Source organism: Myotis daubentonii, chromosome 1, assembly GCF_963259705.1.
Source record: "Myotis daubentonii chromosome 1, mMyoDau2.1, whole genome shotgun sequence".
In the NCBI taxonomy this organism is placed as follows: domain Eukaryota; kingdom Metazoa; phylum Chordata; class Mammalia; order Chiroptera; family Vespertilionidae; genus Myotis; species Myotis daubentonii.
Genome location: NC_081840.1, coordinates 51468574 through 51486193, shown reverse-complemented (window position 1 = coordinate 51486193; position 17620 = coordinate 51468574). Strand labels below are relative to the sequence as shown.

Here is a 17620-nt window from a genome sequence, read left to right as displayed (position 1 = left end):
AAAATTTCGTCTTTCCACATCCTTAACAATAGTATTTTTATAGAATTTAAATGTATTCTATTGCTCTTCTTTATGAGCTGGCATCCATTTGTGCTCCCTAACCTACCTCTGCTTCTCAAAGTGTGCTGGTCTGTCTACAGAGTTAAAAGTGCCCTAGGTTTCTGCTACCTCATTCATTATATGACAAAAATAACCCTGGCCACTATAACTTGGTTAGAGCATCATCCCATGCACAGAAGGGTTGCAGGTTCAATTCCTAGTTCGGACATATACCCAGGTTTCGAATTTGATCTCCGCAGGGACAAGTGTGGGAGGCAACTGATCAGTGTTTCTCTCTGACATGGATGTTACGCGCTCTCTCTCTCTCTCTCCCCCTCTCTCTTCATCTCTCTCTAAAAACAATAGAAAACAATCCAATCAAAAAATGGGCAAAGGACCTAGATAGACACCTTTCAAAAGAGGACATTCAGAAAGCCAAGAGACATATGAAAACATGCTCAAAGTCACTAATCATCCGAGAGATGCAAATCAAAACAACAATGAGGTACCATCTCACACCTGTCAGACTGGCTATCATCAACAAATCAACAAACGACAAGTGCTGGAGAGGATGTGGAGAAAAAGGAACACTCGTGCACTGCTGGTGGGAATGCAGACTGGTGCAGCCACTATGGAAGACAGTATGGAGTTTCCTCAAAAAACTGAAAATGGAACTCCCATTTGACCCTGTGATCCCACTTCTAGGAATATATCCCAAGAAACCAGAAACACCAATCAGAAAGAATATATGCACCCCTATGTTCATAGCAGCACAATTCACCATAGCTAAGATCTGGAAACAGCCTAAGTGCCCATCAGTAGATGAATGGATTAGAAAACTGTGGTACATCTACACGATGGAATACTATGCTGCTGTAAAAAAGAAGGAACTCTTACCATTTGCAACAGCATGGATGGAACTGGAGAGCATTATGCTAAGTGAAATAAGCCAGTCAATGAAGGAAAAATATCACATGATCTCACTCATTCACGGATAATAGAGACCATTATAAACTTTTGAACAATAATAGATACAGAGGCAGAGCTGCCTCAAACAGATTGTCAAACTGCAGCGGGAAGGCCGGGGAGGGTTGGGGGGCAGGAGGGAGGGGGGTAAGAGATCAACCTAAGGACTTGTATGCATGCATATAAGCATAACCAATGGACATAAGACACTGGGAGATAGGGGAGGCTAGGGGACTGTCAAGGGCGGGGGAAAAAAAAGGACACATATGTAATACCCTTTGTAATACTTTAAGCAATAAAAAAAAAAAAAACAATAGAAACGTGTGCTCAGGTGAAGATTAAAAAATAATAATATAGCTCAGCCAATATTGCTCAGTGGTTGAGCATCAATCCATACACCAAGAGGTTAGATTCCTCTCTCTCAAAAATCAATAAAAACCTATTTTTTTAAAAAATTTAATGGTGTCCTAACCAGTTTGGCTCAGTGGATAGAGCGTCAGCCTGTGGACTGAAAGATCCCAGGTTCGATTCCAGTCAAGGGCATGTACCTTGGTTGCGGGCACATCCCCAGTAGGGGGTGTGCAGGAGGCAGCTGTTCAGTTTCTAACTCTCTATCCCTCTCCCTTCCTCTCTGTAAAAAAGTCAATAAGATATATTTTTAAAAATATTAATAGCAATAATAGTAATATAAATAAATAAATAAAGCCCAAGGCACTTCCAGACTAACCCAACTCCAGTCAGGAACCATCAAAGGAAATTTTTATGCCTTTTACAGATTATTCACCACATTCTTGATAAAAAAAAAAAATACTATGATAAAAACACATCTTAGCTTTGCTGAGAAATTGAAAATCAGTTTTCTCAGAGGTTAGAGCTTTAGCCCATGCACCAAAGGATTATGGGTTTGATTCCCAGTCAAGGGCATGTACCTGAGTTGCCAGTTCATCCCCCGATGCTAGTTGGGACACATGAGGGAGGAAAACAACCGATGTCTCTCTCTAACATTTCTCTCTCTCTCTCTCTCTCTCTCTCTCTCTCTCTCTCTCTCTCTCTCTCTCTCACACACACACACACACACACACACACACACACACACACTCACAGGTAAAAATACAAAAGGAGGTAGGGAATTGGTTTCTCCACATACTCAATATGAGTTGTGTGATAGATCTAATAAAGACCTAGTCATGTAGCAGGAATGAAGTGTGCAAAACAAAAGCAGCTAGAATCTCCACTTTTCCTTTTGGCATCCCCACTATACGTGGAATAGAGTATTAAATTTATTTTGAGGTGGTGGCTAAAAACTTAGGGAGGCTTAATGCTTGCATATTATTTCACGGTGCTTAAAAAGGATGAGTAATTTTAAAATATCTGAAGTTAAGGGTCATAAAAACTTAAATGAAATGATGCCACTAAAATTTTTACCTAGAAAACAAACAGACCCTGAATTGAATCTTTTTCCCTCCTTCAAATCAAAGTAGGAGATTTTATAACTTAAATACTTTTCTCTACAATGATAATTACATTGCAATATGGAAAATAAGTTAATTTAAGTAATACATTTATTTCCATGTACAAAATACTTTGTTTCATAGCATTTCTTATTATCTGCCTTTCCATCCATTAAAATACTTCTTAAGCATCTGTACTATAAGTGTAAACAATGACACATTAAGTATTAGCCAGGTTCTTTGCCTGTGAGGAATAAAAACATTGTCATAGAAAAATAAACAAGAAATACATGCATGAAAAGAAAGAGAGAACGAATATAATGTGAGTAATACAGAGAAGTATTTAAAAGTTCCAAGGAAAGTGTAGATAAAGCTTCAAAAAAGTAGAACTTGAACTGCGCATTAAAACATGGTGAAAATTATTTAAGATAAATGACACAGAATAAACTGTACCCGGCTTAAAAAGCAATCAGAAGATCGTTCTGGGTGAAACAGACAATGTTGGGAAGTGGAGTAAGTTTAGAATATTAGACTAGATTTAATTTACAAAGAATACTGAAAGCCAAGTTAAAAAATCTGGCTAATAATTATAAATTGAAGACTTCAGAGCAATAAGCTGGCATGAAAAAGGAAGCATTTAAGGAAGAGTCATCTCATAGCATGTAGTTTAAATGACAAATGGAGTGGAAGTGGGGAAACCTATTAAGAGGTAATAAATCAAGATTACACCAGTAAAAAAAAAGTACAAAAGGAGTAAATTTACTAATTACAGCAGGCAAGTAAGAGAGTCTGACAGGAATACTCAAAAATTTTGTATCTAAGTACCCTTAACAGACAGAAAGAAAAAAAAATGGGGTTTAAGTCAGCCAGGTCTGGGCCAAATCTGTGCTGTGTAATTTTAAAGAAGTTAACTTCTTTGAGCCTTAGTTTCCTCTGATATAAAAAGACATTTACCATGTTTGGGTGTTGAGAGGATTAAATAAGAAAATGCATATAAGGTATCTATGCACCTGGAACACAACAAACACTAATAACTGATTTTTACCTCTCCCCCTTGGCTCCCTGTTCTTTATCCCTTAACAATTCTGTCTGAGAACTGAGCAATATGTAAGCAATCTATCTACAAGTTGTCATTTTAGAGCTGATGAAATTGAGTTTGTGAGATATTAAATGACTTATTCAATGGCATACAACCAGGTACCTTCACTATTAGTACCAGAAACAGATACATTGACCATAAAACACATAAAAAGTAGTGGAAAACTATGAACATAAAATCTTTTCTTTTTTTAAATGGCACGAAGATTTTATCCCATCTCCTGAGAAAAAACATTTTGTATATAAAAAAAAATCATTCTGGCATAATTTTACCATAAAATCTTCTTTAAAGACGTATCTTCTAATAAAACAATAGAGGATCTAATTCATAAATTTAAAAGTATTAAAATGACTGTTTCCTTAACAATATAAAAAGGGGAATACATTTTATAGGAAAACATTTTTTTAATGTATATACCAAATTCCAGTGTAGGCCAAATTTCTAAATAAGGACCTTTCCATTAGAAAAGGTAAATTAAGGATATAAATTTCTTCTTTTAACTTAGATTGAATAGAGGTGAAATTCAAATACAGTCAGCAATTAATTTACTCACCTTCCATGGGCATGGAAATCTAGACGTAAAAACTGGTCCTCATGTGAAACTGCTCTTTTGGCACGCTGGTGTTTTTGGTGTAATGAATCCACATCGTAAGATAATCCTTCATAATGTCTAATATATTTAGTTAAAGGATTTCCGTACTGACCTATGAAAAATAAACACTTTGAGTTAGAATCATCTTGAAGGCTTATTCTAGTTCTATTATGATTCCATGGTGATTCAAATATCTACAAATATGTATGAAATAATTTTCTCACTAATCCTACTACTTTACTTTCACATATTTTTTTAAACTTGTTGTAATGGGAATTTCAACGATACACAAAACTTTGGGTGTTAGCCATAGGTCTGTCTTAGATGTACGTACATTTTTTAAAAACTCATTGTAATGGAAATTTCAACCATACACAAGTTTGGATGTTAGTTATAGGTTTGTCTTAGATGTCTTTTATCAAATTGAGAATGGTTTCTTCTCTTCATATTTTGCTGATAAAAACTATCAGGAACAAATGTTGACTTTTGTCACCTGCTCTGTCAGCATCAATTAAGATGATTATATTGGAGTTTTCTTTTTAGTTTATTAATATAGCAAATAGCCCTAGCCGGTTAGGCTCACTGGATAGAGCATCGGCCTGGGGACTAAAGGGTCCCAGGGTCGATTCCAGTCAAGGGCATATACCTTGGTTGCAGGCACATCCCCAGTAGGGAGTGTGGAGGCAGCTGATCAGTGCTTCTCTCTCATCGGTGTTTCTAACTCTTTATCCCTCTCCCTTCCTCTCTGTAAAAAATCAATAAAAGATATTTTTAAAAAATATATGGCAAATTGACTAATTTTCAAATGCTAATCCAATCTTGCATTACTGAAATAAATCCCACATAGTCATAGGGATTCAATTTGCTATAAATCTGTTTAGAATTTTTATCTATGTTCATGAGAGACAGTGGTTGTAGTTTTCTTGTACTTACTATCTTTGTCAAGTTTTGATATCAGAGTAAAAATTGAGTTGGGGCCCCTGCTGGATGACTAAGTTCGTTGGAGCATTGTCCCATATACGAAAAAGGTTGTGGGTTTGTAAGTATTTTGACACTCTCACAGTCAGATAAAGCATTTAGCCACTTCTGATAACTTAGAACAATAACTACTGCTGTGCCATTGAAGCACATGTGATAAAAGCTCAATTATTTGCATGGGTGGAACAAAACTGGGAGAGTTATTAAACAAAGTCATCTTTTCTCTGTCCCACACACAAAGAAATTTCTCAAGCAACATAATGTTTACTTTTACTGGCAAAGGACCTGAGTAATAATTTCTGAATCTTTATAACTGAAATAGAACATAATTCACAGGGTTTAACTGGGAAAGTTTAAAATGTTACCCAGGGACACAGAGTTATCAAGTATACTTCATTATTATCTTCTATATAAGATCTATGTTCCTGTGCTAACTATACCTAAATAAATATCAGTGTTTATAATTTCAGTAATGTTAAAAAACACTGAAGATAAAACCATGTATTAAACCTGTATTACATAACTTTTCTCACCCAATAAATGAAGGGGGGAATCATGAAAATAAAGAAACAAAACTATAAAAAGCAGTCTAGTCTTTCACTTAAGAAATATCCTCAAGAATTAAAACTACAGAAGAAAAGGATATAACCAGTGTTTATGGAGCTGAAACAGGCGCATAAATTCCAATTCTATCCCCAACTCTGTTCAGTGGCATTATGCTGGCAGCATGAAAACAGCAATGGGAGGAGTATTTACTCCACTAAAATCAAAAAAGGTTACAAATCAGAAAATGTTTCTCTTGTTTTCAAGAGAGCCAGTGTACTAATACAACACTGGCTGAAACCTGATGGTATAATCTCTCAAACAAGCAGCCAAGGAAGTATATACAGTCAACTATAATGATAAAGTGGAAAAGCTTAGCACACTGGACTCCTGATGCTGCCCCTAACCCTCAGAAGTCATACAATTCACTTTTTAAAATTCCCAAAGAGAACAGAGTTCTGGAGTTCTCGAAAATGTTGTATATAATCATGGTCCCATGACTGCAGAAAAGGGTAAAATACAAAATAATCAGTCCCTCAAACTATGACTTGAAGGGGAAAAAATACACTGGTCTCAGAGATAAGGAAAAAAAGCAGTTGCCCAAATTATATCACAGCAAAAAGAAAGGACAGAGAAGAGCCACACAACCATGAACATAATACTGTCCAAACATACTAGAACAAAAACAATGAAAGAAACAATAAAAGCAAAAAAAAAAAAAAAAGGGGGGGGGGGGAACCCAACTGAGAAACAAAAAACATTTGGAAATGATCCTGAACAAACTGGAATCAGTCTTAGTTGATATTAAGAAATTCCTACTATCCAAAGAAGGAAGACCTGTAATATATAAAGCTTTGGGTATAGCCCTCAGGGAAAAAGCAGTGTATTCATAGGGGTAAAATTAGCCACAGATTAAGTAAAGGGTGCTCTGGAGCTAACCTGGCAAAGTTTAAAGGCAAACATCCAAAAAATTTAATTGATTCCAAGTAGTTTAACTGTACACCAAAATAGTCTAACATTGTTTAAAGAAGACAAAAATCAAACACAAAAAAAAGTAAAAATCAGAATGCTCTACATCTTATCAAAAACTACCGTGCATATAAAAAAATCAGAAAAATATAAATATATTTTCAACCATAACTGAGAAAATAATCAGACATTAGAAACAGAAATTATAGATAATGAAATTATCATACAAAGAGGTTAAAACAGTTATTATAAATATGTTCCAAGTGTTAAAGAACATACAGGAAAAGAAACATGTTGAGGGGGGGAGGGAAAGATAAAACTATAAATCTATACATCCAAGAAACTCAACAGATCCTAAGCAGAATATAAAAGAAAACCACACAGAGGCAAATCATAAATTAATGGCTGAAAATCAGCTGTGGGTGGGTTAGAACCAAAGAACTAGAGAAAAAGACACATTACATATGTAGGGACAAAAGTACAAATGACAGCATAACTCTATGTAAGTCAGAAGATAATACAACATTTTTAAAGTTTAAGAAAAATTCTCAATCTAAGATTCTATATCCAGTAAAAATATCTTTCACAAATGAGGATAAAGGGGAGGAGGGGGGGAAATGAGCCCTTTTTCAAACAACAAAGCTAACAATTCATTGCTAGTAGATCTGCATTACAAGAAATGTTAAAGGAAGCTTTTTTACGCAGAATGAATGAAACCAGATAAAAATCTGTGTTCACACAAAGGCTATTGCCAGAATTGATAAATATATGAGAAAATAAGAGATTTATTCTCTCATTGTTCAACCTCTAGTGAGATCCTCAAGAAATCTAATGAGACCCTCGATGTTGTGATAAAGAACCAACTAGAAATTAAGCATACACTGACTGAAATAAAGAATATTATACAGACACCCAACAGCAGACCAGAGGAGCGCAAGAATCAAATCAAAGATTCGAAATGCGAAGAAGCAAAAAACACCCAACTGGAAAAGCAAAATGAAAAAAGAATCCAAAAATGCAAGGATAGTGTAAGGAGCCTCTGGGACAGCTTCAAGCGTACCAACATCAGAATATAGGGGTGCCAGAAGATGAGAGAGAGCAAGATATTGAAAACCTATTTAAAGAAATAATGACAGAAAACTTCCCCCACCTGGTGAAAGAAATAGACCTACAGGTCCAGGAAGCGCAGAGAACCCCAAACAAAAGGAATCCAAAGAGGACCACACCAAGACACATCATAATTAAAATGCCAAGAGCAAAAGACAAAGAGAGAATCTTAAAAGCAGCAAGAGAAAGAAACCCAGTTACCTGCCGGGAGCCGGTCCATCCTTGCTGTTTCAAGGGACCTGGCATATATGGCATACAGTTCTTAATATGTTTGCTCACCTTCTTGGCACTGTGTTTTAACCAAGGTCACCTCTCCGAGAAAGGTTGAATCCCCAGGTAGGGATTTTCCCCTGAAGTTAGGGAGGGGATGAACTCCTTAACTAAGTGGCAGGCGGGTAGTTAATCAATTTAACTACAAACAATCATGCTTAAGCTACATAATCTTTACTCCCTGGAATGGAGATAAGAAACGCCCTAACCTTTGTAATAGAAATTGACAGGATTAGAATCAACTGGTATAAATACAGATGTAACCAGACAGAGAGACAGAACTCAGAATCTAGAGACAGAAGACAGAACTGAGAACACAGGGCTTGGAAGACAGGACCAAGAGAGACAGAGCCTAGGCACAGAACCTACACAGAACGTTCTCTAGGGACAGAAGAACTTCGCTGGCGAGAGCATGCCGGAGGATCCTGGACAGGGACTGGCCTCAGAGCCTGGAGGCGGAGCCTGGCGAGAGAGCACGGCAGGGGATCCTGGACTGAACCTGACTGTGGAGATTGGCATGAGAGCCTGACTAGAACCTGGTGACTGGACCTGCCTGGAGAACCTGGACAGAACCTGGCTGGAGATCCTAAGCAGAACCTCTCTGGAGATCGAGACCAGAACTTGGCTGGAGATCCTGGCTAGGCTGCTGATCAACTGAACGCTGTCTCCGTGTCATTCCTTCTTCGCCGACTCCGTCCACACCTTTGGGGACCCCTGGACCCGCTGGGGTTGGACCCCGGCAGTTACCTACAAGGGAATACCCATACGACTGTCAGCTGATTTCTCAACAGAAACTTTGCAGGCCAGAAGGGAATGGCAAGAAATATTCAAAGTGATGAATAGCAAGAACCTACAACCAAGATTACTTTACCCAGCAAGGCTATCATTCAGAACTGAAGGTCAGATAAAGAGCTTCACAGATAAGGAAAAGCTAAAGGAGTTCATCACCACCAAACCAGTATTATATGAAATGCTGAAAGGTATCCTTTAAGAAGAGGAAGAAGAAGAAAAAGGTAAAGATACAAATTATGAACAACAAATATGCATCTATCAACAAGTGAATCTAAGAATCAAGTGAATAAATAATCTGGTGATCAAAATAGAATCAGGGACATAGAAAGGGAATGGACTGACTATTCTTGGTGGGGAAACGGGTGTGGGAGATTCGGAAAGAGACTGGACAAAAATCGTGCACCTATGGATGAGGACAGTGGGTGGGGAGTGAGGGCGGAGGGTGGGGCGGGAGCTGGGAGGAGGGGAGTTATGGGGGGGAAAAAAGAGGAACAAATGTAATAATCTGAACAATAAAGATTGAATTAAAAAAAAAAGTTAAGTGACTACATTTTTTTAAAAATTTTTTTCAGAGAGGAAGGGAGCGGGAGAGATAAAAACATCAATGAAGAGAGAGAATCATTGATCAGCTGTCTTCTGGACACCCCACAATGGGGACTGAACCTGCAACCCAGGCATGTGTCCTGACTGGGAATCAAACTGTGACCTCCTGGTCCTAGGTCAACGCTCAACCACTGACCCATGCCAGCCAGGCTACATTTTAAAAAATGTATTGTGGCATTTATGACATGTATAGAATAAAAATGTATGCCCTAACCAGTTTGGCTCAGTGGACAGAGCGTCGGCCTGCGGACTGAAGGGTCCCAGGTTTGATTCCGGTCAAGGGCATGTACCTTGGTTGTGGAAACATCCCCAGTAGGGGGTGTGCAGGAGGCAGTTGATCGATGTTTCTCTCTCATCGATGGTTCTAACTCTCTATCCCTCTCCCATCCTCTCTGTAAAAAATCAATAAAATATATTTTTTTAAAAATGTATGACAACAGAAGCAAAAAGGAGAACAGGAGAAATGAAAGTACACTTATACTATAAATGAAGTGGTTTATTATATTATTTGAAGGCATACAATAAGTTATAGATGTGTATTGTACCGCCCAGAAACAACCTCTAATAAAGTATAACAAACAGGTATATCAGATAAGCCAATTGCAGATTAAAAGTAAATAACCTAAATACAATTAAATGTCAGAAAGAAATTTTATTTTTAAAAAAGGAAATTATGAATACAAACTGTCTAAAGACACTTTAAACAAAAAAATAAAATGAGTTAAAGTAAAAAAAGATGAGAAAAGTTATAAAATCCTAACACTAATCCAAAGAATGCTGGAGTGGCTCACTACAATATTATCAAAGTAAACTTCAAAACAAACCAAAAAAAATTATGAGATTTAAAGGACATTTCATAATTCATCAATGGGACATAACAATCCCAAATGTGTATCACATAATAGAACTTCAAAGTACATGAAGAAAAAGCTGACAGAACTAAAGGACAAATCTTAATTATAGTAGGAAGTCATAATAATTCTCACTAAATACGTACACAAAAATATATGGGCATACAGTCAATGAAGGAAAAATATCACATGATCTCACTCATTCATGGATAATAGAGACCATTATAAACTTTTGAACAATAATAGATACAGAGGCAGAGCTGCCTCAAACAGATTGTCATACTGCAGCGGGAAGGCCTGGGAGGGTTGGGGGGCAGGAGGTAGGGGGGTAAGAGATCAACCAAAGGACTTGTATGCATGCATATAAGCATAACCAATGGACATAAGACACTGGGGGATAGGGGGGGCTAGGGGACTGTCTAGGGCGGGGGGAAAAAATGGACACATATGTAATACCCTTTGTAATACTTTAAGCAATAAATATATATATATATATATGGGCATAGAAAACTTGAAAACTATCAAACAACTTGACCCAAAGAACATCCACAAAACCTTCCACCCAATAACAGAATACATATTCTTTTCAAGGACATATGAAGTATTCATCAAGATAATAGATCTTATTTCTAGTCCATAAGGCATGTGTCCATAATTTTTCTTTTTCTTTTTCCCTAAGTTTTATTTTTCAACTACAATTTAGAGTCAACATTATTTTCTATTACTTTCAGGTGTATAGCATTGTGCTTAGAAATCATATACTATACATAGAGGTTCACCGCCCCCAATATTTCAAGTACCCACCTGGCACCGTATAGCTATTACTGACTATACTCCCTATGGTGTACGTTACAAGCCCGTGACTATCTTGTAACTACCAATTTGTATATGGTGTAAGGAAGTTTTTGTTTTTGTTTTTACTTGTATTTGTCCAATTTTCCCAGCACCATTTATTGAAGAGACTGCCTTTACCCTATTTTATGTTCTTGACTCTCTGTCAAATATTAATTGCTTATATGGACATGGGTTTATTTTTGTACGCTATTGTTCCATTGATCTATATGTCTATTTTTATGCCTGTACCATGCTGTTTGATTGCTACAGTTTAATATCAGGTAGCGTGATTTGGGGTTGTTGTCTTTTCTTTTTCATTTGTCTCAAGGTATCATTTTACTTCTGACTTTATCACATTGTTAACCTGTTCATTGTCTAATAACATGGTGTTTAGTCTCAATGTGTTTGTGTACTTCTCAATTCTTTTTTTCTTGGAATTGATTTCTAGTTTCATAACACTGTGGTTGGAAAAGATGCTTGATAAGATCTCAATCTTCTTAAATTTACTGAGACTTGTTTTATAGCCTATCATGTAGTCTATACTGGAAAATGTGCCATGTACACTTAAAAAGAATGTATGTTCTGCTGCTTTGGGGTAAAATGCTCTGAAAATATCAGTTACATTCATCTGTTCTAATGTCATTTAAAGCCCCTGTTTCCTTGTTGATTTTTTGTTTGAAAGATCTACCTATAGATGTCAAATGAGGGGTAAAGTCCCCTATTATAACTACACTAGAGGCCCGGTGCATGAATTCGTACATAGGTAGGGTCCCTAGCCCTGCCTGGCGATCAGGGCCAATCTGTGGGGTGACTGACAGGGTGATTGGAGCCCCCCTCGCACCTGCCTTAGCTTGGCACCACCTGCTTGCCAGCTCCACCCCCCGCCGTTGCCACCAGTCGCCTCCCTTTGGGGGCACCCACCTTGGCTGGCCTGGCACTGCTTGCCAGCCCTGCCCCCAACCACCGCTGCTGGTTGGGGCCTGTGGGCTGGGGGCAGCTCCTGCATTGAGCATCTGCCACCTGGTGGTCAGTGCGCATCATAACAACCAGTCAATCTGCTGGTCATTCCGCCCGTTCAGTCGATTTGCATATTAGGGCTTTATATAGATAGATTACTGTTGATCTCTCCCTTTATGCCCATCAATATCTCCTTTATATATATCTTCTTATTGGACTGACCCCTTTTTCATTGTGTAATGACCCTGTCTCTTATTTTATAAGCTTTCTTTTTAAAGTCTATTTTGTCTGATATAAGTATTGCTACCAGCTTTTATTTCGTTTCCATTTGCATGAGATATCTTTTTCCATTCCTTTACTTTTGATCTGTGTGCCTTTCGATCTGGAGGTGATCTCCTATAGAGAAACATAAATAGAAGTCTTGTTTTCTTATCCATTCAGCTACCCTATGTCTTTTTATTGGAGCATTTAATCCATTTGCATTCAAAGTGATTATTAATAGGTGCATATGTATTGCCATTTTATTATATATATTTATGTTTCCACTTTCTGCATATTTATGTTCCCCACTTTTTTTTCTTTCTTCTTTTTAAATTAGTCCCTTTAACATTTCTTGTAATACTGGTTTGGTGGTGTCCTAGTTGGATAGCTCAGTTGGTTAGAGCATTGTCCCAATTCACCAAGGTTTCATGTTTGATTTCCAGTCCCAGCAAATACAAGAAGCAATCAATGAATACATAAATAAGTGGAACAACAAATTGATGTTTCTCTCCCCCCACCCCTCCAAAATCAATATATAAATTTTTAAAAAATTTTAAATACTCATTTGAGCATGGCCAGTATGGCTCACTAGTTGAGGGTTGACCCATAAACCAAGAGGTCATTGTTTCGTTTCCTGACCAGGGCACATGCCCCGATTATGGGCTCAATCCCCAGTAGGGGGGCATGCAGGAGGAAGCTGATCAATGTTTCTCATCACTGTTTCTATCTCTCCCTCTCCCTCACTCTCGCTGTAAGAAAAAAAAAATTAAGTAAAATATGTACTTTTTAAAAATACTGATTTGGTGGTGATGAACTCCTTTAGCTTTTTCTCATCTGGGAAGCTCTTTATTTCTCCTTCAATTTTAAATGGTAGTTTTGCTGGATAGAATAGTCTTAATTGTAGGTCCTTGCTTTTCATCCCTTTGATTACTGCACGCCAATCCCTTCTTGCCTAAAATATTTCTACTGAGTAACCAAGATGGCAGTGTAAGTGCATGTGGTACTCGCATCCTCCCACAACTACATCAAAATTACAATTAAAATATAGAAAAGCCATCATTCAAAACCACCTGAAATCTGGCTGAATGGAAGTCCTACAACTAGAGAATTAAAGAAGAAAGCACACTGAAACTGGCAGGAGGAGTGGAGGTGCAAAACAAGCTTGTCCAAAACCCACGTGTGTCACTTTTTTTCATTGGGAGGGATATCTCGGCTGCAGAGGCTTCCCGTGAAGAGCAAGAGGTCCCAGCCCCACACCAAACCCTTCAACCCAGGGTGGGTTCCAGTGCTGGGAAGAGAAGTCCTGTAATTTCACGCTATAAAAAACAGCAGAGATTGTGGCTATGACACAAAGGCTGCTAGAGAACCAAACAGTTCCTCTTAAAGGGCCAGTGCAGGGACTTACTCAGAGTTAACTTCCTCTGAGCTCCAGTGCTGGGGCAGCAGCTGGAAAGGATCCAGGGACATACGGGGAAAAACTAAATTGTCTGGCATCAGGGCAAAAACTCAGGGGCAACTTTCTCCCACAGAAAAGTGTTCAGAGTTCCTACTGAATACTGAAACCTCCCCCACCACAGGGCTGACTGGCAGATGGCATATCTGAGTCTACATCAACCTGGCTCACATGGTTTGCCCTGCCCTGGTAATTACAAGATCCTACCCAATCCAAGCTGTTTGCACTGGCTTTTCCATATAAATGGCCTGTCCTGTTTCAGGCTTTAGACTTTCCTAAAATTTCTCAAATGAGCAGCATCTGACCTCAGCACATCCCATGCCTCTCAATAAGCAGTCCCAGGCCAGGCACTACAGCAGCCTGCCTTGGTTCACAGTTTGGCCTCTCCTGGGCACCTCCAAGCCCAACACAAGTAGCAGCCATCTGCAAATCACTCTGTAACTTGTGCTGGGTGGCCCCAGACAAGGTACAGGCTGTGGATGACTTTGCATCTCTCAGGAGGCCCCAGAACAAGCGCACCCTATAAACAGCTTCAGACCACACCAGATTACAACTCTACACATCCACGAGCGACACATTCAAGGGGCAAACTCGGTGAGCACCAAAGCCCCATTAAATCAAGTCCTGTTCCATAGGGGTGTCACCTGCACAGCAGCTCTTCTGCTGTAATCACAGCAGGTCCTCACAGCCAATTGGCCTGGGGGTCAATCCCACCCAGTAACGCCAACAGCTATCAAGGCTCAACTACAAGACTGAGTACACAGCCCACACTGGGGTGCACCTAGAGTGCCCAGCTCAGGTGACTGGGGAAGCTGAGCCACCGCGCCCTACAGGACACCTACTACACAAGGCCACTCTACCAGTTCCAGGAAACAGCTCTACCTAATATATAGAAACAAACATAGGGAAACAGCCAAAATGCAGAGGCAAGGAAACATGTCACAAATGAAAGAATAGAAGAAATCTCCAGAAAAAGAACTAAATGAAATGGAAACAAGCAAATTACTAGATGCCGAGTTCAAAACAATGGTTATAAGGTTGCTCAAGGAACTTAATGAGAGCTTCAAGGGACTTAGTGAGAATTTCAAGGGTCTTAGTGAGAACATCAAAGACATGAAAAGGACCAGTCAGAAATTAAGGATACACTAACTGAAATGAAGAATAATTTACAGGCAATCAACAATAGAGTAGAGGACGCCAAGAATCAAATCAACAATTCAAACAGCAAACAAACAAAAAAAGGAACCTCTGAGACAACTTCAATTGTATGAACATTCACATCATGGGGGTGCCAGAAGGAGAGAGAGTGAGCAAGAAATTGAAAACCTATTTGAAGAAATCATTACAGAAAACTTCCCCTACCTGGTGAAAGAAATAGACTTACAAGTCCAGGAAGCACAGAAAGTCCCAAACAAGATGAATCCAAAGAGGCCCACACCAAGACATATCATAATTAAAATGTCAAAGGTTAAAGACAAAGAGAGAATCTTAAAAGCAGCAAGAGAAAAGCAGTTTAATCAGTCACCTACAAGAGAGAACCCATGTGACTGTCAGCTGATTTCTCAACAGAAACTACACAAGCCAGAAGGAAATGGCAAGAAATATTCAAAGTGATGAAAAGCAAAAACCTACAACCAAGATTACTCTACAGAGCAAACCTATCATTTAGAATTGAAGGTCAGATAAAGAGCTTCCCAGACAAGAAAAAACTAAAGGAGTTCATCACCACCAAACCAGTATTACAGGAAATGTTGAAGGGAGAAGGAGGAGGAGAAAGAGAGGAAAGGGAAGGTGGAGAGGGAGGTGGAGAAGAGGGAGGAGGGAAGAATAGGAGGACAAGAGGGAGGAGAACGAGGAGGAGGAGGAAAAAAGATTAAGAATATGAACAATAAAATGGCAATAAATATGTATCTATTAACAATTGAATCTAAAAATCAAAATAAATGAACAAGGAATCTAATAAACAAGATAAACTGATGAATAAAATAGAAACATAGACATGGAAATATGGATCAGACTGACAAATCTCAGAGGGATGGGGGAGGGGCAGAAAGACATTAACCAAAGAACTTATATGCATACATGCGTTACCTATGGACACAAACAATAGGGTGGTGAAGGCCTGGGGTGGGGCAGCAACTTGGCGGAGTAAGACAATGGAGGGGAAAAAGGGGGGCGGCATCTGTAATACGCTCAACAATTAAGATTTAAATAGTAAAAAATATAAAATAAAATCCTTCTCTTGAGAAATCAACTGATAGCCTTATTGGAGCTCCTTGTAGGTAACTCTGAGACAACTTCAATGGTATGAATGGCCTTTCTCCTGTTATTTTTAAGATTCTCTCTTTGTCTTCAAACTCTGCCATTTTAATTATGATGTGTTTTGGTGTGGATTTCTTTGAAGTCATCTTGTTGGGACTCTGCGCTTCCTGGTCTTGTGCATCTTTTTCCTTCACCAAATTAGGGAAGCTTTCAGTCATTGTCTTTTCAAATATTTTCATTATATTTTCAATACCTTGCTTTCTTTCTTCTCCTTCTGGTAACCCTATGATATGAATGTTATGTTTGATGTTATCCCAGAAGTCCCTTATACTATCCTCATTTTTTTCATTCTTTTTCTTTCTGCTACTCTGTTTGGGTGCTTTCTGTTTTCAGATATTGTATTCTTCATTTCTGACTAGTTCTTTTTTATTGTTTCAATGTCCTTTCTTATGCTTACTATCTGTTAGAGTTCTCACTAAGTTCATTCATTCTTCCCCCAGGGTCCTAGAGCATCCTTAGAATCATTGTTTTGAACTCTGAATCCAGTAGATTGCTCATTTCCATTGCATTTAGTTGTTTTTCTGGAGATTTCCTCTGTTCTTTCATTTGGGGTGTTTTTTTGTCTACCCATTTAGGCTGCCTCTCTGTGTTTGTTTCTATGTATTAGATAGATCTATTATGTCTCCCAGCTTTGGTAGGGTAGGATTATATAATTGGTATCCTGTGGGGCTCAGTAGTGCTATCACCTTATCACTAACAGTGTCCTTGTGTGGGGTATGTGAGCTACCCTGCCGTAGTTGAGTATGATGGCTGTTGGCCCATCCATGGGTGGTGTTGACCCTCAGGTTGGCTAACTGGGAAGACTGATCCCAACCACAGTGTATGAGCTGCTCTGCAGGGGCTAACCCCACGAAGTAAAATTCCCCCCTGCAGGTTCTGATGCCTGCTGTGACCTCCCTTAAGTTGTGCCACTTGTGGTGCTAACTGGTCCATGATTTGATGTGGTCTGAAGCCAGCCACTGAGTTGGTTCTAGAGCCCCTTGGGACGGACTCCTGCACAGGTCCACATCAAACACTGCATGTAACCAGCCCTGAACTTCTTGTTAAAAGCTACTAAGTGATCCACTTTGGTGGCTGCCTCTGCTGGGCCTGGGTCCCTGTGGAAGGGGCCAAGCTGCAGACCAAAGCCAACTTCCACCAGTACCATGCCTGGGACAGGTCTGCAAAATGCCCAAGACATCCCGAAATCTGCCTTTGCCTGCCAGCTGCCTATTAGGCTCAGCCACTGAAAGAGCCTCTGGCAGTATGTGAACTGCATGAAGCAAGTTCTCAGTGAGTCACCAGGTAGGGGCGAGTGGTGTTCCCCAGGTTGATGCAGATTCAAACTTGGCACCAATACTGCATCTAAGGCCACTCGAACAAAGTCTCAGTGTACACCAATGGCAACTGCCATCTTCTTGGAGTCTGCACATCTTGATGATAGGGCAGGGCCTCAGGGAACTGGCAAGGTGGGGCTAGTGCATCTCCCCAGGCTGCCATTGGGGTGGGGGGAGATACCAAAACAGAACAATAACATCAGTGGGGGCACTTGGG

The 17620-nt window shown here is 39.1% G+C and overlaps 1 protein-coding gene across 1 annotated transcript in view; it reads right to left on the bottom strand.

Annotated features, from left to right (window-relative positions):
- The window catches only part of ADAM10 (ADAM metallopeptidase domain 10), a 168489-nt gene that overhangs the window by 116935 nt on the left and 33934 nt on the right, over positions 1-17620 (bottom strand). The window contains exon 2 of the mRNA XM_059699958.1: positions 4109-4259. Within this exon, the coding sequence (XP_059555941.1) occupies positions 4109-4259 (151 nt within the window). The remainder of the gene's footprint in view (positions 1-4108; positions 4260-17620) is intronic.